Here is a 27,614-nt window from a genome sequence, read left to right as displayed (position 1 = left end):
CACTAAACCCACTGAGCCAAGATTATAGAGTTGTGAAATAAAAATTAGGTAGGTTATTAGTTATAGTATGAGAAGAACTACTATCAACTTTATCCCTAGCTCTCAAGCCAATATATCCTGACTCTTGGAGACATAACACTATACACTGGTGCCTAGTTTAAGGTGTATGCTGCTTCTTACAGAAAGTTTCCCAAACTCTCAAGGTTGAATGCCACTGAACTTTTCAGTTCAGTTTTTTTTATTTTAGCCATTTCTAGAAGATGGGACATGGTAAAACCAGTGATTCCATGGGCATGAGCCCATTGCTACATTTCCTTTGCTAATAGAATAGGTTTCTTGCCCAGGGTTCCTTGCTTGTGTAGCATTACAGGGCAATGATAAAGGTTTCTTAAAGTTCACAAATAATGGTATTGGAGAAGTGTTGGTAGACTAAGAGGGAAATCCATATCCAGAATATGTTTATTTTTATATAAAGGCAAATTGCTATATCCTCCATGAGAGAAGGGATCCAATGTGATGAACTTGTAACCATGTTGGGCATTCAGCAATGGTGGTAGTCAGATCAGCCTCATTGAGAGGAAAAATCATGTTGAGCCCATACATAGCTTCCATCCTTGACTATATGGATACTCTGTATAAGAAACCATTGAGCAAGTATTGGAGGTACTGGAGAAATAGGCTTTACAATACATAGTTTAGATATGTTTGCAAGCAATATATGGACAAAATTTTTTATGGGTGTGAATTCAATCTGAGCATACAATTATATTTACTGTCCTATTTTACATATTTGGATTTTTTTTCCTAGAGGGAATTCAAGTTGTTACCCTTATTTATATTAAATTTTGGTTTATTCTTGTCTTCCTATCTAATGATCTGATAGTAATGAAGCTACACACAGATCCATAATCCCTAAGACTACAATCTGGCCTATTCCTTTCTGCTATCAGGGCATTAGAATATGTCAACTAGCTAGGCTTAGTTCTAGGCATTAGACTGTATTCTTCCTCACCATTCAACTCCTTATAAATTTCTTACCTGAACCATCAAATTTTTCAGCCTTTTATTTTTTAAAATGATTTTTAAAATTTATTTATTTGAGAGAGAATGAATGCATGAGTGGGGAGAAGTGGCAGAGGGAGAGGGAGAGAGAGAAATCCAAGCTGATTCCACGCTGAGTCCAAGCCCAACTCAGGGCTCGATTTCACAACCTTGAGATCATGACCTGAGCTGAATTCAAGAGTCAAGACACTCAACCAACTGAGCCACCCCTGTGCCCCTTTTTCAGCTTTTTATTAAGAGACACTACAATTTCCTGATTTCCCTGGGACCTTTTCATTTCCTATCATTCCATGGGATGCCTGTCTAATACCTGCCTCCAGACCTGAGGTTAATGATAATCATGTCCTTTGAGTTTCTGCTTTATTTTGCCCCACAAAGACATTTGTCTTACTCTTGATCCTGGCTAAGTTGTTTTGGTTATTGTTCCTTATATTTTATACATCTTTGCTGTATATATGGAAGAAGAGTAAGCCAATGAATGAACCCACTTTTAATTCTGAATGCATCTACTCACTATCTACTATTTAGTAGTTAAGGAATAAAGAGAAACATCTGGATATCTAAATATATGTACTGATTGAACCTAAGAGCTACTTTACTCTGTTTATATTCATTGGGTATTGCATGTCCTCAATCCCTTGTGTTTAATTACTAATAAGAAATTATTATTAACAATAATAATATTCCATTCATCTATTCTGGCAAATTTTACACTGTATCATATGTAAGACTTTTTGGTCCTTGTTATATGGGGAGGGATGAATTAATGTAATGACTTTAAATAGGGAAATAAGTAATACTCTGGATTTTTATTTAAAAACCCATCTATAGGGACTCTTGGGTGGCTCAGTGGTTGAGCATCTGCCTTGGGTTCAGGTCATGATCCTGGGGTCCTGGGATTGAGTTCCACATTAGGCTCCCCACAGGGAGCCTGTTTCTCCCTCTGCCTATATCTCTGCCTCTCTCTGTCTCTCACGAATAAATAAATAAAATCTTTAAAAATAAATAAATACCCATCTATAGTAACAGAGGACAGCAGAGATATGGCTAAATGGGAGCACACATCACAAGGACTTTAGCATTTTAGTTGAATAAAAGTTCTGCATAAATTATTAATATATGTCCAAAAATCTCATTTAAGTTATGCACAATAATATAAATATAGTGATGAGGAATAGGTCATTGGATATCCCCTCTCTGCTCTCTATGGATCATGCTAAACATAAACTATTATTTTCAGTCTCAGATGCCATATTTTAAAAGGAACAAAGTGGAGTTTATCTGGAGAAGAGAAATAAAAATATTAAAAGTTGTGAAAACTATTATAAATAAGGAACATTTTAAGCAACTGACCTTTGAAGGACTTCATAAGCATCTTCAAATATTTCAAGGATATAAATATGAAAGGAAGATTAATCAGTCCACGTAGTTCAAGAACTAGAATAGATATGTTTTCTAATTCTATAAAATTAGAAAATATTGGGAATTTTATAAATATTAGAATTTTAAAAATAAATTCAGGTATCTTTATTGCGATGAGTTTCTAATCATTGGAGTTATTCACATAAATGCTGATGGATATTATACTAAAGATTAATAATTCATTGTGTCAGTATCTTTTCCTTTGAGGTTCTACCATGTATCAAGTACCTCACTAAACTCATACATTTTTGTAAACCTTGTCAACTCCATTCCTGCATTATGTGCCAAATTCTCTTTCATATGCTCTGCCTTTACAAATGTTGTTTTATCCCATTTTTATCTCCATCACTATTTTGCTTAAACTCTTCTTGTCTTTAAGTCTCAGCTTCTTCTCAGTCTCACTTCTTCCTGGAAGATTTGTTTTTGTTTTTTTTTAAGATGTTATTTATTTATTCATGAAAGACAAAGAGAGGCAGAGACACAGGCAGAGGGAGAAGCAGGCTCCATGCAGGGAGCCCGTGTGGGACTTGATCCTGCGACTCCAGGATCACGCCCTGGGCCAAAGTTGGGGTTTTCCAATTACAAGTCTAACTCTCCAGTAAGTCATGAGTTCCTTTAACTAAAACACTATATATCCCATGAGTATACCTGCCACTCTATACAGTGCTTGACACAGTGGATAGGTGGGTAGATAGACTAATTACTTGATTAAGGTTTGTAGTATTATTCTAGCCGTAAACAGAAGCAAGACTTAGGTGTCAGCATTTCGGCAAAAGAAGGCTATAGAAAGTAGCCAATGGCAAGACATATTAATTTTGGACCAGGAATTAAAATAGCCAGAAAAACAACAAAAGGCCAACAGAAAAAAATTTAAATTGGAAAGCATTATTTGAAAGGGAGAGGGACGCCTGGGTGGCTCAGTGGTTGAGTGTCTGCCTTTGGCTCCAGGGTGTGATCCTGAGGTCCGGGATGGAGTCCCACATCGGGCTCCTTGTGGGGAGTCTGCTTCTCCCTCTGCCTGTGTCTCTGCCTCTCTCTGTGTCTCTCATGAATAAATAAATAAAATCTTTAAAAAAAATGAAAGGGAGAAAGAAAATATGTGCTTGTGAAGAAATCAATTCACCTTTGTATATTGTTTTCTATGGTTGATTCAACTCCAATGCTTTTGATTAGAATAATTTTTCATGAAGATTCAACTTTGCTTATGATGTAAGAGGCCAGAAAAACCTAGGAGAAAAATTATATTTTATTGATATAATTCTAAAATATTCCATTCACTGGGATTTAACTTCTTTTACAATGTGAAGGGCATCTGCATTCTATATTGGAAATATATGGGCCAAGTTGTTGTATAACCAAATAAATCACTACTATGTTCTAGTTTTATAGCTTTGACACTCTGTAATCCTGTGGATATATAAATATATAATGGAAACACCATGATAATTATTTTATGAAGGGAAACTAGTATATTCTCATGTCCTATAGCCTTTTAAAAAGATAAAAAGGAGGGGAAAAAGCCCTTATTAATTCATACCTGCAAAACAATTGCAGTCATTTTCCTGGCTGAAGACTAAATTATTGTACATTATAGTGTGCACGTCTATGATAAGTAGATTACTATAGATCATTCCAAAAGGAGGTGGAGGGAATATTGCACTAACATTAGCTTCTCTGGTATTTGCAGGCTGTAAATTTCCTTAAATGATAGATGTAAAGATGGAAGACAGATGGATAGAGGAAAAGACAGAATCAGATACTGGATGAGTTAGTAAAGCAGCCTGTGCTTCAGTGCTGTCTTATTAACACAAGGCTAGCAAGCATCCAAGCCCCCCCCACCCCCCACCCCAGCAGCCCCCACTCCCTCCCCCTGAAATGTACCGATTTATATGAAAATTAAGATTACAAATTAAAGCCTGGCTATCCTGGAGTTTTCCAGTTCATCAGCCATCCAATAAAAATGATGTCAAGCCTGTATGCATAATTCCCAGAAGATTACTTTGTCCTTACAGCTAAGCCCTGTCCCTGATATGAAAGATCTCTATCCACTTTTATTGAAATAAAGAACTAACATCATAATCCCAATATTGAGGTATAATCTTCATTATCTCCTGACCCTCTTGAGGCTCCCCCAATCTATATTACTTCAGATTTGTTATTTATAATCCTTATGTATTTACCTTTATTGAGATAGGATTAAAAACTGGAGGGAGGGGGAAGCACCAAAAAATCCTTATGATTTCAGTTCACCAACAATCAACTAATGTGTTAGACTGAGGGTTGTTGTTGTTGTTGTTGTTTTTTAATGGTTCTTATAGTTGTATAGTCTAAGCTTGAAAAGACATTAATTGGTCCCCTGAGTGTCCTCATTTCATTAAATGAATTATTTCCAATCCAACCTGGTTTGTGAAATGATGGCAGCATCCTCTTTTCCTATTTATTAAAATAGGTGGGGGAGGGGTTAATGAAAAAATAAACATAGAATAATCCAAAGTAACTTTTATCTCTTTTCTTAGGAAGTTTTGATTCATACCTATAGTTAATTACTGGTAAACCACAATCCCCTAACCTTTTTTCCCCCCCCCAGAGCCTTAATGGCCTCTGGCTATGCCTCGGGCTGTTAACTACCAAACTAGTCATTAATGCTGGTCAAGATGATTTCTTGGAGATCACTGCTCATTTATTTTTTTAATAGACAAAACAGACTTTGTTCTACACAAAGAATGAAATAGTACTTTAGCCTTTTTTTCCCTATCAAAAGCATAAAGAAACACCTATGAAAAACACATTTTACTGTTCTATTTTAAAAGCATTTCAAATATTAATTTTACTTCCAAAGTGCAAATTGAGTTTTCAATGTTCTGATTTTCACTGATAATTGTGCTTTCTTACTTTAAATGATTGTTTGCTATTGTATTTGGAAAAACACATCTTGATGAAGATATTTGATAGTGTTCTTAGTTATCTGTACCTCTTATTTTTATGTTTTGTGCAAGGAAATGTTAGGGCAATATTATTTGGCTTTTAGATTTGAAAACAGATTGGAAATAGAAGTACTTTAGTATTAGCATAAAACTGCACTGGAGCACTTTCTTCTTAAAATAAGATTTATTGATTGTAAAGGACTCTTGTTCTACAATTATTTGATGTAAAGTGGGATTTTTTACAATTTTCATTGGCTCAGTTATTCCTCATCTGTGAACCCTTGCTTTTCATTCAACCTTGCTTTTACTTGAGCACCTGCTATTGCCTGGGCACACTCAGAGATAAATAAGAGTAGAACAGAGAAGAGAGAGTGGGCAGACAGAAACCACTTAATGATCACTGAATAATCTTTTTGCAGGAAATGATATTCAAATATAAAATCCTACATTGGTATTGTTAGCCTTATTAAAATGTTTACTTACTAATTGAAAGGGAAGTTGCTGGATCCAGTATTTATTATGCACCTAATATTTTCTGAATATTGTTCTGAGTAATTTTCATGAATATTCTGATTTAACCCTTACAACAACTTTGCAGTCCTTAAAGAAATCCTACAATTATTCCTATTGTATGGATGTAGATACTGTGATTTTACTGAAGATAATGGGAAAAAGAATAAGAAAGAACTAGAGGAAAGATGCAGAAAAGAAAGTTTGGGGGCTTCAAAAATGTATATTGCTTACTTAGTACCCTATACCTTCATTTGCTCATAGACGGGAAATGCATTCTCCCTTTCTCTTGAAACCATCCCCACAGAGTCCCAGTTTAGATCCTTTAAGAAGGTATATCACACCAATCAGAGATTCATTTGAATTAAATATATATTCTTTAAAGGATCAAGCCTTCTAGTTATTTATAATTTAGTATGAATTTTTAAAAACTGCTTATTACCAACTAGGATATGGGATCTACAACTATCTATTTGCTTATTTATTTATGGGAAGTAGGAACAGAAGGGAAAAAAACTGAAAATACAATCTAAGAATGTGAGTCATTTCAAAGGAATTCTAGTCTAAGCTAGGGGTGTATAATTTAAGACCAGAAAAGAAAAATAGAATGAGTATCAGGGATGGAAGAAGAATTCAGGGTGAAGAAGTGAAAATTAATTTATGCCCTTAGCTTAGCCTAGCCCTATCTGACATAAAACAGTGTGCAACCATGTCCTGGAAAAGGTTTATGATTTATAAAGCTTTGAATTTCCAGGGATAAGCCATGAATTACAGGGTAATTCTAAAAGCTTTACATTCTAAGATAAGCCCCTATTATCCTTTTTCCTCATCAAAAACAGGAACTCCTGTTTTTTAGCAAACCTGACCCTAATGTTTTCCAATTAGAATTGTACTGGTATACAAAAATTTAAGCTATAAATATGGCCTTCTTTCTTTATTCTGAAACTACTCCCTTTCATTGTGCAAACAAAATTCCAATCAATTATTTTAAAAATGATCTATAATTTTTTTTTTTTTGGACAAGGGTAATAGACCTAAAACAAATTTTATGAACAATCTTTGACATTCTAACAGTTGACAGTGTCTTCCATTATTATACACTATTACTTTTTTGTTTTTTAAATATTTTATTCATTTATTCATGAGAGACATAGAGAGAGGCAGAGACACAGGCACAGGGAGAAGTAGGCTCCATGCAGGAAGCCTGAAGTGGGACTCAATCCCAGAAGTCCAGGATCACTCTCTGGGCCGAAGGCAGGTGCCAAACTGCTGAGCCACCCAGGGATCCCCCTACAGTATTACTCTTAAACTGATTTTATAACTCTGGATTTTGATTTTATCATCAGCTGGCAAATGACTATTTCTTTTTTTTTTTTTTTTTTTTTTAATTTTTACTTATGATAGTCATCACACAGAGAGAGAGAGAGAGGCAGAGACATAGGCAGAGGGAGAAGCAGGCCCCATGCACCGGGAGCCCGACGTGGGATTCGATCTCGGGTCTCCAGGATCGTGCCCTGGGCCAAAGGCAGGCGCCAAACCGCTGCGCCACCCAGGGATCCCAAATGACTATTTCAGGTTACATCAGGTGCCTGGGCAGGGTTTAGTGTTGATAGGGTTGCTATCCTTACAAAGCAGGGTATATGGGATTATTTACATACTTCCAAAGCAGGTGCCTCGGAGTGTAACTCCAGGTGTAACTTACAATATGTGAGCTTAAGCACAATACGATACTACTTACTACCCATCAACTTAAGGCAGTTGAGACAAAGCTACTGATCAATTAGGGCCACAAAAGCTGTGACACTTTAGCCTTAGATGCTTACTGTATATAAACTAACCTAACCCTTATCCTAAGCCCCAATTTTAAGGAAGAAAATAAAATTAACATGTATGAAGTGCTGAAAAATATACCATAAATCATTGTTTCTCATACTGAGGAGTGCTTTACAAGGGATACAAAAGAATGAATAAATTTAAGGGACTTAAAATCTGTATCTTCAGCTTCCAACCGTACATCTTCCTAGACTGATGTGCCTGCGAGCATACTTGGTGTTGGTTCTTCTTTCTCACCTTTCCTTCATACCAATCTTTCTTCCATTTTACAAAAGAAATGTCTACCTCTCACTCACCAGGGAATCTTACTAAGTAGGACACACTGTCCCAAGATACAAAATGTCTTGGATGCCAAAGGGACAATTAGAAATATTTGCTTCCTAGAAGCCTCCTTATATGAGGGAGTCCGTAAGTTTCAAGATTCTTTATAACATCTATTATTTAACAAACTTTAGCTTTTGCATCTGCTTTCAGTAAAAAAGCAGGGACAATGGGACTTAACACTTTGCTTAGGGCTCTGGAATGGAAAATCAACCAGATGCTTGCCCTAACACACTATTGCAGTTTACTAAAGCTTTTGAGTATGTGAAAACTTTGGTCACTGTGTGCATTGTGTGTGTGTGTGTGTCTTTTACTCAAAACCATGTAAAACGGGAGGCAAGTACAGTTTGATTTACATGAATAATCTTATTACATTTGAATGTTTAGGTCATAGAAAGAGATAATCTTATTAATCCCCTTTTGTTTTTAAGTGAATATACAGTTTATTTCCTACATTTATAGGAATCCGCTCCTTTCTTCATCCCTTGGAATACTCACACACATTACACATTCATCATTGTCAAAGCACTGATTTTTTTCTGGATGGCTAGGAAGGAAAAAGAAAATGATCACTGTTATTTTGCACAGTTTGAATGTTGGGATAAAAGTCTCTGAAAGTAGAAGTGTTAGCAATAGCATTTACATGTCTTCTTACAAATTACAATGCAGTTTTTCTCATACTATCTCATTACACAATAACCCTGAGGGCATGGAAGTTATTTTTATCTCTATTTTACAAATGAGAAAATTGACATGCCAGAGGATATCCAGGTAGTAATACACCAAACTAGGATTAAGAGTTAAGCCTTAGGACTCTGAGGTCTATGATTTCCCACTCTATTAAACCATCCCTTGTGAAAATTGTTCAACTTGCTAAAGACTATGTTCTCTAGGTAAGCTTTTAAAATATGCAGTTGAGAATGATGACTCCAATCCCAAAGTGCAAAATCTATCTTAATTTTGGGTAGGAAATCATATATGTATGATTTATAATCGAAGGACTTTTTCCCCCCAGAAATTCACAAAATGTAATTCCTATGTCCATATAAGGAAACATGGTGTTTAAATAACCCTTCAAGTATGTGTCAAGGAAATGAACTGTAACTTTTAAGATTTCAAAGAAGCATTCATGTCTAAAAAAAATGTGTAAAGAAGGATCTTGATAAGTCACTTGATCTGTTTCATTGGTTTTTGGCTGAGTACTATTAATACAAGTTCTAGCTCAGAACACCCAAATGATGATAGGATATGAAGAGCTAATGAAACATGAGTAGATGGGCATGTGATTCCAGACTAGTCTGGTATATGGTTCTTAAGTGGACATTGCATTATTTGAGCTTTTTGTTTTAGAAACAAATTAACAATCTAGTGTAATTTGTGAGTGTTCTCATTCTTCAAGCTGGTGCTATAGCCACATTTGCAAAATTGTAGCTGTTGTTTGCTTTACAAGAACTTGGAGAGGGGCACCTGGGTGGCTGTGGTGGAGCAGGTCTTTGGCTCAGTTGTGACCCCAGGGTCCTGGGATCAAGTCCCACATCAAATTCCTTGCTGGGAGCCTGCTTCTCCCTCTGCCTATGTTTCTGCCTCTGTCTCTCTCATGAATAAATAAATTTTTTAAAAAGTCTTAAAAAAAAAAAAAACTTGGAGGGGAAAAAACAGGATAAAATTATGTTTACACTCTAGGGAAAGGGATGTGGGTAGACTGTGGAAAAGATTGGAGGGGGCAAATAATGACCAAGAAATGCTCTAAAAATAACATACATGACATAATCACATTTATGTAAAATATATATATAATCATATACATGGATCAAATGATTACACTTAGGTAAAATTGTGTGTATATATTTTTTAATTAATAGACTATTTGAGAGCAATTTTAGATTTACAGAAAAATGAGCAGATCATAGAGTTCCTATATACCACCTCAACCATTTCCATATTTTATAATAAACAAAAATGATTTAGATCTTTGAGTTTTTGCTACTCTTGACAAATTAAATCTGGAAGTATCACCATGGCAAAAGTGCCCTTCAAATTACTTTTATGAGGAATTCAACACCTTGTACTAGTCAGTGATTTTCAGATGGCACTTGGTGAAAAAATCTGAGCTGGAGTCAATTCGAGCTGCATCTTTTAACATAGCATCTGGGTGACTTTGATGTGTAGGTTGAAAACTCCTGGGCTAGAAATTCTTATCCCTGGCCAGAAAACCTTTCTTAAAAGTGTTTCCCACACCACCTCCACATAAAGATCTAACATCTGATGCTACAATTTAAAACAAAACAAAAGGTTGTGTTCATTTTCAAATTGTGTCAGATGTCAGCATGGAAAAAATTATTAGTGTCTGGGGTAATCTATGGACCAATGAACACAATAAATTGAGTGATAGTGAAAAGTGAAGTTTTTAAAAATCTCATATACTGTTTACTTGCTTGGATATCAAAGGTGAGGAAATATTAACTTATCAAAGCACTCTAACAGAAGATGTAATGTCAATTATTATCAATATATTTCGTACTGTACATATACTTTTTTTCTTGTACACATTTTGATGAAATAGACTGGAATTTTTATTGAAATTATTAGGTCATCAACCCTATGTAATAAAACTCCAAAGACAAACAGGATTTATGTGACTCTATATTTAACAATGGGCTTCTGAATTATTTAGTGTCTAATCCAGACTGACTCAAGGGCTAGTCACAGGTGTTTTGGACTTTGTTCCAGGGTTGGAGATGAGCTTTAAGACCCTCACTAGGCAAAGTGTGGTTCCTAGACCAGCAACATCAGTATTGTCTAGAAATGGCTAGAAATGCAGACACTCAGGCCCCAACCTAGACCCACTGAAACAAAATCTGCATTTTTAACATGATCTCCAAGATGATGCATCTGCACATAAAAATTTGAAAAAAAACTTCCCTCCAGCTATTTCAGAGTCCTGATCCTTTCCAAATTTTCCCAGCTTTGAACTAACTTCCAGCACTACTCCCTACTTTTCCCACACACCCACAAACCCTATTATTTTTATTTTAGATGATCATCTTCTGCCCCTTGTTCTCATCTCCAAAGAGAGAATTCACACAAATTCTAACTATGTAACTCACAGGCTTCATTTCATTCACAAGTGTCTCTCTTGCAGCCAAAGATAACTCTTCAACTTGATAATTAATATTTTTTTTAAGATTTTATTTATTTATTTATTTATTTATTATTTATTTATTATTTAAAGGCAGAGAGAGAGAGGCAGAGACACAAGCAGAGGGAGAAGCAGGCTCCATGCAGGGAGCCTGACGTGGGACTCGATCCCGGGTCCCCAGGATCACACCCTGGGCTGAAGGTGGCACTAAACCGCTGAGCCACCTGGGCTGCCCAGATAATGAATATTTCTGAATAGTTTTCTGACAGACCTGAGCCCAGCCAGTAGTTTCTTTCTAACTCCAAATAAAGGAGAGGGTATGGGTCATTCTCTCCAGCTAGTACAAAGTTGTTCACCATTAACTATCCTACATCCTTGCTTCAAAGCCTTGCTTTAGCCTTTCTAGGATTGTACTTAAGTAAAAACCAGTCAGGCCTATTTAAACACACACACACACACACACACACACTCTGATCTGTTCTATGTAAAAAGAACACTGTTACTACAAACAGCAGTGTCACAGGTTTCCACAATTTCAGTGTTAACAGAAAGCTACTGGTGCTGCTAAGTCACTGTTATTACTCTGGAACCACTTAGGAACATGCTAATTTATGCCCAAAGTAATATTAGTATTATTATTTATTTTACTCTTATTATCTAAAGAGGCACAGTTCAAACTAGGTAGGTTGTTATAATTCTGCCTTCTCCTGGTACAACACTGGGAAAAAGGATATAATGGTAACAAAGAAAAGCAGCCAACAGTTTTAGTAAATAACACTGCAAAAGCCAGATATCATTTCTTATTTTCCAATTACTCCAATTCCTATCATCAAGTTACTATAGACAGTAATGTGCCTGGTGCTGGAGAGAAATCACTCAGGTAAGCTGAGGCTACTCCTTCTGTTTCCCCATCTGCTAAGTTGTTAACACGAAGATATATTGACAAGGGCTCAAGGAAAACATGGAATATTTCATCGGTAAGATTATGCTGCCCTAGAGACAGATGTTAGAATGCTGCAATATTTAAAAATAAAGAGATAAACACATGCTTGAGGGGAAGGAATAAAATAGTTTTAGAGCTGGGAGAGAAAATTGAAAAGAAAAAAAGGAAAAATGGAAAGATAAATGAGAGGTTTGTATTACCACAGGAAATAGCAAATCCTTATTGTGTACGGGAAAAACTTTTAAATCTGCCTCAGGCAAGCATTTACTATTAGTAGGCATTCTTAGAGTACACTGGGGCAGATTTGTAAGAAGTGCTTAGCAGGGCTGATTATGATTACAAAGAACAGATTTATTTCTTGTCATCAGATGGTTAATGTCAAGGCTTTGACTTAAAACCATATACACTAGTTTTCATAAAATTTAAACATGAGAAATGTTATATACTATGGTAATTCACATTCAGCGAATATAAAAACAACATTAAGTAATGATAACTCTGTATTTAGCTAGTGACTTACAATGCAGAGGTCAAAGCATTTTGTCTTCACTTATTTTACTGGAGAAAAATAGGAAAACAGGATTATAATGGTGGGTTATATAAAAATATTTACAAAGGATATACAGTTGCCATGTATTAGGTCAACAAAGCATTTTAAACTGTAGATTTTCCCTTTTTTTGGCTATAGTTTTCACTTTTTTATAAATAAAATGCAAAGAGTGGCAATAGGAAAGTGAAAGGAACTTTGGTCTTGAATTCAAATAGACTCTGGTTCAGATCCTAGATATTTACTCTGCTTCTCTAAGCTTCAGGTTTTGTCACCTATAAAACAGGAATTATAACACTTATCTCCTAGGGGTGCTGAGTTAAATTATCATTAATAAAAGTCTTACATTGTACCTGAATATCATAGGTACTCAATAAATGGCAAGTTATGTCATAAGAAAAAAAAAAAAACTGACACCAACAAGGAGATTACATATTGCAGTTTAATTACTGGTTGTCCTTTTTCTTAAAATCTCCAAGTTCTGATTGCATAGTAGAACCCCTTAGTCGTGACTTTTTCCAACTGGTAGAGAGGGAAAATACCTCCTCAAGAAAGGGGAGGGTATGACAGAGTCGATGAGTTCCCAGAGAAAGGAAGAGAAAAACAGAATACTTCTAGAAAAGGAGAAGGGAGAGAAAGGAAGGCATGAGGTCTGACTTGATGGTTCTATCGCCTCAAGAATGAAAACCCAGATAAATAATGTCAGAAACTGAAAGCAGAGGAGCTTAAGGAGTTTGCCCTTTTTCCTGTTCAGCATTCTGGGAGAAAACACTGCAAGACAACCACACCCAACACAGGACTACTACGGAGTAAAATGGTGGCATGGTGTGAGTAGGCCAAAGAAGATTCTGTGATGGCAGGCCTCAAACTTTCTTGGCTCTTGTTCAGGAAGCTCTTCTATCCAGGCATTCCTTTATAATCCCAGTAGGATATGTGGAAGGTTGCTGTTGAGAGTGAGAAGCCACTGGTGTCACTGAGATGACCCCAGAAAAGGTGCTGCAGAGCAGACAGGCTAAGCCAGGGCTCAGAAGGCAGACGTGGCTGAGACACGAGGAACTGCAATGCTGTTGAGAAGTGAGAAGACAGCGAGTGAGCAAGAGAGGGCTTACAGGTTCTAACCACTCTAAAAGAATAAAATACTGGCTTAACCAGTAAGACTTCAGCAGTTGATCAACAAGATAGTAGTAACCAGTTTAGACTATAGATACATCTCCGTGGACACCAATGGAAATTGAGATGACAGCACAAAGATCCACATGTGGATCTGGGGGTCTCTCCCCTTACAGCCATGAGGACACATGAACTTTTCCTAGTACCTAAAATCCACTTCTGCCAGGAAAGGGGAAGGAGGGAGAACACTGAAACACCCCCCAAAATCCAATTTTAACCTAAAGAAACCAAGATACTTTTGCTTGCCATCTTCAAATTCTAGCCCATCCTACTCCACTCAGAAAGAAATTTATTTCAATTCTAAAGAAATGAAAGGCCTTTTTAGCTCTTGATAAGCTAGATACAATGTGTCCAATTCTATAAGTCATATTTTCTTTCTGTGAGACCAGGAGATGAAACCAAAATATCCATTAGATCTCTTTATTCATAACTTTAAGATGTTCTAATTAAGTTAGGTAATAGGAAATAGTACCTTATATACATTTTCCTTTTTAAAATTACTGCATAGGTAATTTGGGAGTTTCCTTTCTTCCGTCATTCATTTAGTAAATATTGACTGCATACTTACAATGAATGAATAATGTGCCAGGAGTTTAGGAAACAAAGATAAAGGAGACATGAACCCTATCCTTATAAGGCAGAAAGGTTTATAATGATATGTGAATGGAATATATAAGTTAAAGAAAAGCTAGTTGAGTATTGCTGCCCATTGCTGAATAACTGCAAAACAACAACAGAACTTTACAACTGTAAAGATGCATTTTTCTCATCTATCAAGTGCACCCAAAAATAAGATAAAGGTTATTATGCACACAGCAGTTAAAAAGCATTTTTTCCACAAAATCATAATTACAGAAAAGTCAGTTTCTAGAATAACAATAGTAAATCAAGTTGTAAGACAGAAACATACAGTACAAAATCTTATTTTTCTTTAAGTTTATTTGCTGAAATAGAGGAATAAGATGTGAGAGAATGGGTCAGAAAGACTATCTTCATTACCTTTTTCAATTTGTTTCAAATATTAAGATAGGCATGCAAAAGTAGTTATATGAAAACCAAATATTCTATAGTTGTTTTAATTTTCTCAGTAAATACTGCTTGATAATATTAAGACATTAAATTTTAAAAGTCAAATAACAATGTAATAAATGCCCTAGGACACTTCATTCTTTAAGGGTGCAGAAGCTTTTTAGAGTGATTCTTTTAAAAATACAAATATTAAAGCTCTTAATTAGCTTATTAAATTCAAATTTGTAAATTACCAGGATTTTTTAAGATAAAAATCTTAATCTTAATTGTATATTATCAAAACATTTACCCAATTCCCAAACACTGCACGTCATTTACAAATATTTAGTATCAAAATTACCTAGAATGAGAAATATTAAATTTCAGTAAAGCTAAATTACAAGTCCTTGTAAGTTTTTTTCCTTAGTTTATTTTTTTCTTTTTTCTTTTTCTTTTTAATTGGAGTTCAATTTGCCAACATATAACATATCACCCAGTGCTCATCCCGCCAAGTGCCCCCCTCAGTACCCCTCACCCAGTCATCCCATCCCCCCGACCCACCTCCCTTTCCACTACCCCTTGTTCGTTTCCCAGAGTTAGGAGTCTCTCATGATCTGTCACCTTCTCTGATATTTCCCACTCACTTTCTCTCCTTTCCCCTTTATTCCCTTTCACTATTTTTTTATATTCCCCAAATGAATGAGACCGTATGATGTTTGTCCTTCTCCGACTGACGTATTTCACTCAGTATAATACCCTCCAGTTCCATCTATGTCGAAGCAAATCGTGGGTATTTGTTGTTTCTAATGGCTGAACATTACCAGGATTTCTTAAAGGTGGGCAATAGAAGCTTGAGAATTTTTTTTTTTTTTTTGGCATAGAGCCCAATGCAGGGCTTGAACTCACCACCTTGAGATCAAGACCTGAGCTGAGATCAAGAGTTGGACACTTAACTGACTGAGCAACCCTGGTGCCCCTAGCCTGAAAAATATTTTAATTGTTAACATGATTTTATGAATATAAAACAGAATTTTATACTTTACTTTTTTTATGCTTTGCTTAAAAAAAACACACCTATGCAGTTTTGAGGATATTAGTCTATAGAAATAGCACTGCAGAATGTTTTCAGGAAGGTTTTTTCCTCTGGCTCCACTGCCATTCACATAATTTTTAATATCCTCTTTACCTTGTATCTTCTACCATAAAGCTCACATTCGAATTTATATACTGGAGCACAGATAGAGTATACAATTTAGGAAAAAACCTCTGCTTCTATCAGTTACCCCTGACAAAGTTGGTATTTCATTCACTCTAAATGTACATCGTATACTGATTGAAAAGTGACATTGTTAGAGATTATAAATAATTCAACAAATGGTATCTATCTGATTAGTATCTCAAAACAATATTTTATCTCTTCCCAACCCCCTCTTTATCTTCACAGAGTGTATTTGCATTTGAAATCTATGGTTTCTGGCATTTCTGGGGTAAGGTTATACTAGGAATTTACCAGACCTGTCAGTCTCTAACTTTCTTCCATATTTCATTATATCATTCCAGTTATAATTAGTTGTCTGGTAAAATTAAGAACAGTCTATTTCAGTGAATGCGTATGTGAACATTTAACAACTTTTTGTTAGGATGACAGCTTAGCGACAGAAAGAATAAACCAGAAAGGAGAGTCACTGAAGTAACCCTGGCTAACTCAGTATTGCTAGCTGAATGGAAAATTTTGAGATTTTGCTTTTTTTTTCTTTTTTGTTATTAATCATCAAGCACATATTTCATGTCAGGAGATAAGCATCAGTTTGATAGCATTCCTGCCTCAACTAGCATGTTTTGAACTGACCTGTCTTCATTGCTACAGCTCCCTAGAAACTTTGCTGTTGATTAGCATTGATTCAGCTGAATGCTTTGACATTCAGCTTGTCAGTGAAAGCTATTTTAATCATTAAGATGCATCTCCCTTCCAAGATTGCAAACTGTTGCTACTTATACATAACATTTTATCATTTGATTATTGTGGAGAAGAAAAGTAAAGAAGCTGAATGGTTACTATTTTTTTTTAAAGATAGATCGATAGATAGATAGATTTATTTATTTATTTATTTATTCATTCATTCATTCAGAGAGAGAGAGAGAGAGGAGAGAGGCAGAGACACAGGCAGAGGGAGAAGCAGGCTCCATGCAGGGAGCCCGACGTGGGACTCGATCCCGGGTCTCCAGGATCACACCCGGGCTGCAGGCAGCGCTAAACCGCTGTGCCACCGGGGCTGCCCTGAATGGTTACTATTACTACAGATTATATTAAGAGCTAAAATTTACAAAATATTTGCCTGTGAGGTGTTGTGCTAAACAATTTATACGGATTGTCTCATTTAATCCTCACCATTATGGAGTCTCACTATCATAGTGTTCATTTATTATCTGTAAGTCAGGCAGCCCTCATCTGTAAAATGGAGTAATAGTACATAACTTCAAGGGCTATTATGAAGATTAAATGAGATCATTCATAGACAGTCCCTAGAATAGCATCTGTAACATAGTGAATTTCATATTCTTAGCAGTAATTTTTATTACTTTGTAGATGAAGTCACTCAGTCTCCTTCACCAACTGCCCTACTCACCATCACCTCTAACTTTAACTGTTTCTATTGCCCAGACCCAAAGGAGGAGAGAAAAGAAAATGGAAAGTTACTATTTCAAGACTTTCTCTGTAGGTATTTGAACTCTAGCTCCAAGGAAGGTGTGTCATAATTGTGGCAGGATAATTAACCTTTAAAATCCTTTCTTCCTGTTCTTTCTGTCCTCACAAGTAGGCTTTTCCCATACAGGCAATTAAACATACATACTAGTGAAATTCTGTTGAGTGGGATGGCGATGAGGGATGATAACTGAAACTTTACAGTTTGGGGGTTTTCAGAATAAAGGAGTCATTTCTTTCAGGCTCTAATGAGAGGCATGAAGGCAGCAAGGTAGCCAAATCCTAGTTTTCCATGCCCAAGTCTGTACAAGAACAGAAAATACGTGTCCTGTGATTAAGCAGATAGCTCCGGGTAGCCTCACGTGATGGCGAGGGAGCAGCACAACAATCCCAAGCTCTTAGATAGGCAGGAAGCAGAATTTCTCCTAGTCCACAGCAGTATGAGGATGTCTCCTACCATTGCAGAAACTATGCTGTCTGGTTACCAGAACTCATTCTTCTTCTTCCTGGGCACACAGCTAAATAACATTTCCTAGCTTTCTATACAGTTAGTGGGAAAATGGTACTGCCTTTTTTTCTTAGGATTTTATTTGTGAGAGTGAGTGTGCAAGTGTACACAAGTCTGGGGGGGGCGGGGGGGACAGAGGGAGAAGCAGACTCCTCACTGAGCGGGGAGCCCGACTGGGATCATGACCTGAGAAGGAAGACACTTAACTGACTGAACTGCCCAGGCGCCCCAAAGTGGTACTGACTTTAAAACCTACATAAACTTCCATGTGAATTCTCTTCCCTTATCTGTATGTTGAATGTATATGAGTCAGTAGGGGACACATGACTCTAGAAAATGGCAGAGTTGCTGAATCAGGGGTTCTTAACCTGCAATTTTATAATAGAATTTAGATTATGACTGGGGATTTGGAACAGAAATATCCATATTTTCATTAACCTCTAACTGAAATTTAGCATTTCCTTCAATTATGAATGTAAGCACCGATGCATACGAGGACTAGCATTACTTGTGGCTTTGTCACCAACAAAAATACCTAAACCATAGGTACCTTCATATTATATTACAGCTGTTGAAGGTATCTCAAAATATCATTTATAACCAAATTTTCTTTGAAGTAACAGCAATTACTAGGCCCATAGGTACTTTCATGTTATATTACAGCTGTTGAACGTATCTCAAAATATCATTTATAACCAAATTTTCTTTGAAGTAACAGTAATTACTAGGCCCACTGCTTGATTTTTAAATTTCATATGCTAACAAAGAGGCACATACATAACAAATTTATTTTAAAATAGCTTGATAACTGTATTTCAGTAAAACTGGTTTCCTTTGAAATCCTAAATGATTTGTCTGCCTTTTAAAAAACAACTTTCTTAGAAGAGATCCCTTGGCTTCACTAGATTGCCACAGAGGTTATGGGGAAAAAAAAAACAAAGTAAGAACAACTGTTCTCAATGGATTTCTGAATGACTTTATAGAGTAGGGCCCCACTTTTCCTTTTCCTTTCACATCCCTACCACACTGCTGACTGACCCACACTGGACTGTGATGTAAGAAATAAGCTCTTATTTTGTTAACTTACTGAGATTGAAGGTTATTTATTTTTTTTTTTTTAGGACAGTTAGCCTATGTAGACTAATCCCCTTGCTACCAAAATGGCCCAAACATGGCAGAGTATAGAGACCTTAAGAGGCTTCTGGGTAGAAAGGACCCAGAAGTGAATAGCGAAGACCAAAGATTAGATGGGGCCAAGGAAGAGGACTGAGCAGATATCAACCTGGAAGGATACTACAGGAATCATCTCCTTCAACTTAGTAATATAAAGAAACATTTTAACTAGCCCTGAATTTGGACACTGACATTTGTAATTGTCACACAATAATTTTCTTATTTCATAATATATATTATTTTCTCTTCCCCTATTAGGATGACAGTCTTTTTTGTTTCTCATAGCAGATATTAAGCACTTTTGAATTCATCAAAGTATGTGTATATATGTGTATATATACACACAAATGTAAATATATGTAATATAAAGTATATAAATAACAAAATATTTAAAAATATATGAATCCTTTATATATATGAATATATATAATTTATTCATTATTTTAAAGCAATCTTCAATTAGCTCTGTTTTAAAATCCTTCTTAGCTACAGTGTAACAGCTGAAGAGAAGGCAGCAACCAGGAAGATGAGATCAATATTACAGAAGTCCGATTTAGTGATCTGAACATTGGTAATTTTTTAAAGGCTTGCTGATATAAATGAAAGTCTTGACAGAGCTCTCAAGATTTTTTTCCTGCTTTTCAGTTTTCATTTTAATTCCAGTTAGTTCACATATAGTGTTATAGGAGTTTCAGGTGTATAGTATAGTAATTCAACACTTCCGTACATCACTCTGTGTTCATTACAAGAGCATTCCTTAATCTCCATCATTTATCTAACCAAGCCCCCACCTCCTTCAGGGTTTTTAATTTGACAACACTTCTCCTAAGGCATTAAGTTTTATTTCATTTTACCTTCCCTTTTAGACGACTGTTTTGCTGCCTTTATCTTAAACTTAGACTAAATGAATCAGTCATTTTGAAATGTTCATGTTGTTAAAAACCAGATGCAAAGAGTCTTCTGAGATTAGACTCTTTCTAACCTCTATGAAATTACTGTATCTAAATTTTTATAACCTATGGAACTGTATGTGAATGATAATAAAATAGGGTTAGTGTGCAATACAGTTTGGGTTTCAGCATTAAAAGTCACAAAAAAGTTAAGTGTCACATAATGCAAACATCAACCTGTCCAGATCATAACTGTGTACCAACCCTAAGCGTCATGCCTGGTAAGTAAAAATATTTAAGAATGAGTAAATCAAGCAGCATTTATTTTAACTATATGCAGTGTCTATCACTCATGAATGGACCTTAAGGTGAGGAGACTAGGTTTAGAAGTTAAAGCTTCCAAGTGGACAGTAGCTCATGATCCTTGAAATTCTTAGGGTGTTAGAAAGTCCTGATGGAAATTAAATAGTCTTTTAAAACTAATTTTTAGTGGCTGCTTAGTATTAGCATTAATGTATTAGGAAGTATACTAACTTTCACACATTCAAAAGAGTAAAGAATAGCACAATGACTCCCCCCCCCCCAAGTACTCACTGCCAACCTCAACAATTAGCACATGTTGCCATTCTTATTTTATATATTTCTCCCTTCCTAACTTTTTTCCTCTCTTTTTGCTGGAAATTTTAAAGTAGACCTCATTTTCTCTCACCTTTAATTATTTCAGTAAGTAGCTATAATAAATAAGGACTTAAAAAAAAAATACAATACCATTTAGTTCACCAAACAAAATCACTGACAATTCCTTAGTAACGTAGGCCATGCTCACAAATTTTGCTTGATTATCTCAAAATGCCTTGTATTTGATTTATTTAAATCAGGACCCGAACAATGTCCACGATGGTTACTTTTGGATAACATATCCCTAAAGTTTATTTTAATAAGTCCCTCCTCCCCTTTTTAAAATGGCAATTATTTGTTTGTTGAAACCAAGCATTTTTTTTCTGTAGAAATTCTCTCTCTGTAATTAGCTGGCTGAATCATGGCACAATTTAATATGTTCCTGTAATTTTTTTTTTTTTTAATAGAAATGGTAGTTAGACCTAGAGAACACTGTTGGGATTCAAGATTAATTTTACACACACACAATTTCCTTTTGGCAAGAATATTTCCTAGGTGTTACTGTGCAATTCGTATTACATTAGGAGGCACCGTAACATTTGTCTCCCTTCTAGAGATGTTATACTTGCCCAGTGACTTCAAGCGTTGTCAACCTGATCCACGACTGCAAGCGCTTCAGCTTTCACGGAGCAGTTATTAGCCGCTGATAACAACGGTTGGCTAAATCTCTGATTTTTATCAGGAGTTACAAAATAGTGATTTTATGATTCTACCATTCTTTCTGCACTTATTAGCTGTGATCCTGTAGGAGATTTCTTTCACCAACGATGCGGGTACCCTGAAATACAATTCACACTAAAAAAGCTGGATAAATGCTGGTTTCTTTTACTCCATGTAATCTACTTTTAGCTTCTAAGTAGGAATCCTACTAACTTGCAATAGTGAGCAAGGAGTCCCCTCCAATCCACTCTACTCTCCTCCCCGAGGTCACCAGGTGGTCCAGCAGGTCTAGCCTGGGATGGGACAGGATGGGAGCGGGCAGGCCCAGGGTGTGATGCAGGAACTCAGGGGACAAGGGACTGAATCGGGACAGAATACCTTAAGCAGGTTCTAGGAGGTGGAATCTGAATCTTCTGAGCTGTTCTGGACATCGGTGCCCTCCGTGGACTCGCTGGGCTCCTTGCTGTCGCTGCCACTACTGTCAGCGGCGGGGTTCTCCTCCCGACCATCCTCTTGGGAGCTAGGAAGCGTGTTTCCCTGCGTTTCCTGGTTTCCCCGGGAGCCCAACACCACACCCCCGCACTTCTTCAGCTCCAGCTGCCTTCTCAGCTCATCTGCCATCTGCGAGAGATCTCGCTTCATAGCGTAAGCGTCTTCCCCGTCTGCATAGTATTTGGGCTCCACCTCACTAACCTGAAAGCGGAGGGTGTTGGAATACAGGTGCAAGGCTGCTCGGTTACTCTTCCTGACGTGCAGGGACACGTACTTGGCACTGAAGTTCTCGATCATGGCCCGGGAGGCCTGGTCCATCAGCTTCTGGGCCAGGCCGAGGCGACGGTGTGAACGCTTCACGGCCAGTGAGGTGATGTGTCCATGGGGGACGTCGTCTGGGTCCTCCTCCATTTTGGCCAGGACGTAGCCCACGACCTTCCCGTCCTCGTCCTCGGCGATGTAAGAAAGCTGGGGCCAGGACAGGCCGTGGTAGAAGTAGTACTTCATCTGGTAGTTCTCCGGCAGGCAAAGGAGGTTGCAGTGCTGCATGTTAACCAGGTCGTCTGGCCGAGCATTGCGGATGTTCATAACGGCGGCGGGAAAGAAAGGGGAGTCGGGAGACGGTGACCAGGGCACAGGCCTCCGCCTCGAGGGCCCGCGGCGAAGCGCCGACGCCTGGGGGTCTGCCGCGGGGGACGCCGGAGGGCGGGAAGCCAGGGCGGCGGGAGGCGGAAGAGGCGGTGCTAAGATGCGGCTCTCGGGAGAGCGACGGCGGCCGCAGCCAATGAGGGCTTCGCGCGGGGGGGCGGGAGGGCGGTGCGCGCGACGCTGGGCGGAAGCAGGGGGCGGGCCGTGCGCTGCCTTGGGGCGTCGCTGCTTTGGCGTCCGCTGTTCCGTCTGTTGCTGCTGATGGAGCCGTCAGGGATGGCTTCTTGATGTGGATACGTCTGGGTGAACTTTGGTGACCTCAAGAGACCCGGATAACCGGAATGAATGGACGTCAAGAACCAGAACGTTGCTCACGCCCCGGAAATTCCCGCTCAGATCCCCTTCCGGCGCCCCCTGACCTGCCCTGACCTGCCCTGACCTGCCCGACGGCCATCGTGCCCCCTGCACCTAGATTTCCGACGGTGTAGTCGGGAGCTCTTCACCTTCTTTCCCGTTTGATATTCCGTTGCCTGAATAGGTCACAATTTATTCAACCCTATTCTACCGTGGGGGGTTGTATTCTTTCCATTTTGGGGGGATATAGCGGGGAATGTAGCTGAACGTTCCGGAACATGCCTTTTATAGAGACATCCATGTTTGCCCAGGATGAGAACGGCGTCGCATCGGAAGATATTATGATGTTCAACTTTTATGAATTCTTGCAAGCAGTTTTCCGAAGTGGTTGCTCTGTAACCGGACGCAAATCTGTCTGACCCGTGTGCAGCAAAGCCAGTAATCACGGAGACATCAGGTCTGCAGCGAGGGAAGTGTGTTGGAGAAACAACTGGAAAAGGAGATGGGCAGACACACCTGCAATCTGCCTTCCCAGGGAGGAAAGAACAAAAATCCCTATGATTTTTTTTTTTTTTTTTATCAACAGTGGGATTGAGATTTATTTATATTGATGAAAAGGGTGGGAAAACAGGCGGAAAGATGGAACATGTACGTTGAATAAACGTATTTGTGACATGCATCTCATGGGCACCTTGGGAGTGGAAACAGCATCCATCAGGAGGCTAAATTCAGTTCCTGAAATCATGAGGTTATCTTAAGACAAGGAGAAGGGGCTATGGGAATGCTCTGAGAGCAGGTATAAACTAGATGAGTCTTGGGCTTATCATTTCAGGTAAGAAATGTAGGGCTTTGCTTGTTCCTAGTCTGGAACCAGTTGACCTTGAGTCCGTGCTTCCTTAGAGACCAGTGATTTGTTAGTGGAGTCTGAAAAGACACAGCAGCTCACTAGGGGGAAACCGTTCTCTGAAAAACAAGCTTTAAACTTTCTGCTAGTTTCAACCATGTTAACCCAATGGGTCATGGTTTTAGTTCCCTATTTTTATCAATATTTGGTATTTGCCATCTTTTTTTTCATTTTAGCCGTTCTTGTGTGTGGGTAGTGGTATTACAGGATGGTTTTATTTTGCATCTCCCTGATGACTAAAGAAGTTGAACCCCTCTTTTACACCCTTATTAGCCACCCTCTATTCTTTTTTGTGAAGTGGTTAAAGTCTTCGGTTCATTTTCTATTGGGTTGTATGTCTTTATCCTCTTAATGTTTAATAGTTTTTTTTTTTTTTTAAGATTTTATTTATTCATGGGAGACACAGAGAGAGAAAGAGAGAGAGGGAGGCAGAGACACAGGCAGGAGAAGCAGGCTCCATGCAGGGAGCCTGACGTGGGACTCGATCCTGAGTCTCCAGGATCACGTCCTGGGCTGAAGGTGGTGCTAAACCACTGGGCCACCCGGGTTGCCCCAGTTTAATAGTTTTTTATGTTAAATTCCAGCTAGTAGGGATGCCTGGGTGGCTCACTAATTGAGCATCTGCCTTTGGCCCAGGTTGTGATTTGGGGGTCCTGGGATCAAGGCCTGCATCAGGCTCCCCATGGGGAGCCTCTCCCTCTGTCTATGTCTCTGCCCCTCTGTGCCTCTCATGAATAAATAAAATCTGAAAAAAAAATCTAGCTGGTTAATATATAGTGTTATATTAGTTTCAGGTGTATAATTCCATCCACCACTCAGTACTCATCACAAGTCGCTGCCTCCTTAATCCTTACCACCTATTTAACCCATCCCCCCCCCCACCATCTGCTAGCCTCTGCTAGCCATCAGTTTGTTTTCTGTAATTGAGTCTGTTTCTTGGTTTGCCTCTATTTTCTTTGTTTTCGTTTTCATTTCATTTTCATTAAATGCTATATATGAATGAAATCATATAGTATTTATCTTCCTCTGACTGACATTTCGTTTAGCATTATACTCTCTAGCTCCATCCATATTGTTGCAAATGGCAAGATTCCATTTTTTATGTCTGAATAATATTCCATTGTGTAAATATACCACATCCTCTTTATCTAGTCGGTCAATGGATAGTTGGGGCTGCTACCATAATTTGGTTATTGTAAATATTGCAGCTATAAACATAGTGGTGTGGGGATGTCTGTGGGGTGCAGTTGTTTAAGCATCTGACTCTTGGTTTTGGCTCAGGTCAAGATTTCATGGTGGTGAGATCAAATCCCACATCAGCCTCCATGCTCAGTGCAGAGTAGGCTTGAGATTCTATCTGCCTCTGCCCCTCCCACTCGTGCTCTCAAATAAATAAATAACTTCAAAAACAACAACAACAAAAAAAACATAGGGTTGTATCGTATACCTTTGAGTTAATGTTTTTGTATTTTTGGGGTAAATAACCAGTAGTGTAAATACTGGATCATAGGGTAGTTTTATTTTTAATTTTTTGAAAAATGTCCATAATGTTTTCCACAGTGGCTGTGCCAGTTTGCATTCCCACATCCTCACCAACAATTGCTATTATGTTTAATAGTTTTTAAAAATCTATATTCTGGATAAGAATCCTTTATCAGATATGTTAAAGTGAATAGCTTCCTACTTTATTGGTTTTTCACTATCTTAATTATGATTTTTGACACCAAGTAGGAATTTTAATATAGTCCAATTTATCCAGTTTTTAAATTTCATGGTTAGTGCTTTTGTGTCCTATTTAAGAAATCTTTGCCTCCTCTAAAGTCACAAAGATGTTCTTCTATGTTTTCTTCTTAAAGCCTTATTGTTTTACATTTTATATTTAGATATGCATTCCACTAGAATTTATTTTTGTGTAAGTTGTAAGGTAGAGATTCAACTATTTTTTTACCTGTATGGATATTGTGTTCATCTAGCACCATTTTTGGAAAAAATCATACTTCCTCCCCTGGACTGCACTGTTGCCTTTGTCATAATGTAACTGAACCCAAGGTCATCTGCTAGATACACAGCAAAGACAAACATTGAAACTGTTGAGTTATGTAGCAAGGAAAGGGTTTGAGAGGCAGCCAAATAAGGAGTCAGGAGCAGCAAGCCTCAAATCTGACTCTCCAGAGGAAATGGAGGAGGTGGAGGAGGTGGAGGAGGTGGAGGAGGTTGAGGAGGGAGGAGGAGGAGGAGGAGGAGGAGGGTCCGGAAATTTAAAGGCAAATGAAAAGGTCTAAGTAAAAAGTTGCATCTGGTTTAGTGGTCAACAGCTGAGATTAGTCCCATTAACCCTTTGGTTACTGGTTTCAATAAATCCTAAAATGCACTTCTAGATACATTAAATTTTTATGCCATCCCGATAAAGCATAATTTGGAGTATTTCTTTGATAGTGTAGAGAGGTCACATTTTATTGGCACCACTTGAACATAAGCTGGCTATAAGCCCCAGAATTTTCTATATATTTTGTACCATTTTCCAATTTTCTAGAATATCATTACCTGGGTACTCAAACACCAAAGTTTATTCTGTTGTAATTAGTTCTTTTCTTATATCATTAGCCAGGTCCTACTTACATCTAACTCATCTACAATATGTATGTGACATTTCTTCCAATGAAGATAGACAGGTCTTTACTAGAGCCATGTGATTTGTGAAACATAGCTTGAATAGCAAATATTTTTGGTTGTAGTTTCACAGTTCTGTTTTCATTAAAAAGTTTTTAAAATTTAAGATAAGATTTTAGTTTCTTGATGTTTTGATCAACTCTATATATTATTTCCCAGTATTATTCCCATTCAGAAATTTCTGTTTTATGTTATACCTCATTCTGTGGACAGGGATATGTACCTTGAGATGATATAGCTCTAAAAATAATCCAGAAGAGTCAGTTGTTTATTTTATAATAGTTTCTTCTGAAAGGGAACTACCAAAATATGAGCACATTGTGTTCTTCTATAGGAACATTGTGTCTTTACTGGAATTCCTAAAATATGGGCTTGATAAGTGGGGCAATTGTGACAAAATTAACCAACTCACAGAATTAAACTCACACATCAATTGTCTGTCATCGGTACTGTCGTCTCTTTTGTTCACACTACTCCTTCCATGTATCAGGAAAGCAAAATGAAGAAGACCCTTGGATCCATACATTTGGGAAGAAGAGTCACCTTATTAATGAATAGGTCTTGTTTGATTGATTGATTCTGTTTAATCCTGAATCTGAGACCTAATATTAGAGTAAGACAACAACAAAAAGAGTTTTCAAAGGCAACTAGCTGGACGCAAAGGGGAAATGGCTGTTACTTTGGTTGTTTGAACCAAAGCATTTCCATGCCTAAGTTGTTTGGAGGGCAACACAGTTTATAATAGCTATATTAGAAAGAAATTGTATGACATATAACAGATCCTCAATGAATGAACAAATAGCATTTTTATACTTTCTGAGGTGATAAATTCTCATTGTTTCTTTCACTCTCCATGGTCATAAACACCACCAAAGATTATAGATTCAGTCATGTGGGTAAGCAACAATATAGATAGCAAAGAAAAATATTCTACTTTCTCATCTTACTGCATATTCCAAACCCACCTTTTTTTCTGGCTAGTGACAGTGTACATCAACATAAAAGATGAGATTAAAAATTGGGGAAAAAAAGTTTTTGAAGTTAGCACTGGTTT

General features: G+C 37.5%; 1 protein-coding gene and 1 long non-coding RNA gene across 5 annotated transcripts in view; one reads left to right on the top strand and one right to left on the bottom strand.

Moving 5' to 3' along the window:
• Positions 1 to 27,614, top strand: part of LOC119877803 — a 51,323-nt gene that overhangs the window by 9,706 nt on the left and 14,003 nt on the right. The gene's annotated exons all lie outside the window — the stretch shown is intronic.
• On the bottom strand, positions 13,126 to 22,699 carry NAA11 (N-alpha-acetyltransferase 11, NatA catalytic subunit). 4 transcript variants are annotated; one of them, XM_038582329.1, is made up of 2 exons: positions 22,186 to 22,699; positions 13,126 to 13,765 (listed from the first exon to the last, which is right to left on the bottom strand). In XM_038582329.1, exons 1-2 carry the CDS (start codon positions 22,570 to 22,572, stop codon positions 13,586 to 13,588), a joined length of 567 nt encoding a protein of 188 aa, XP_038438257.1. In that variant the 5' UTR covers positions 22,573 to 22,699; the 3' UTR covers positions 13,126 to 13,585. The 4 variants fall into 4 exon arrangements, with proteins under 4 accessions (XP_038438257.1, XP_038438258.1, XP_038438256.1 ...); XM_038582330.1 differs by having other exon boundaries at positions 21,871 to 22,697; XM_038582328.1 differs by lacking the exon at positions 13,126 to 13,765 and adding an exon at positions 21,418 to 21,627 and having other exon boundaries at positions 21,871 to 22,698.

This window comes from Canis lupus, chromosome 32 (assembly GCF_011100685.1).
Source record: "Canis lupus familiaris isolate Mischka breed German Shepherd chromosome 32, alternate assembly UU_Cfam_GSD_1.0, whole genome shotgun sequence".
NCBI classification, from domain to species: domain Eukaryota; kingdom Metazoa; phylum Chordata; class Mammalia; order Carnivora; family Canidae; genus Canis; species Canis lupus.
This window is presented reverse-complemented; position numbering and strand designations above follow the sequence as displayed.

Excerpts from the sequence above, each read along its gene's own strand:
- NAA11 (XM_038582328.1), bottom strand. The coding sequence starts at position 22,572 with ATGAACATCCGCAATGCTCGGCCAGACGACCTGGTTAACATGCAGCAC.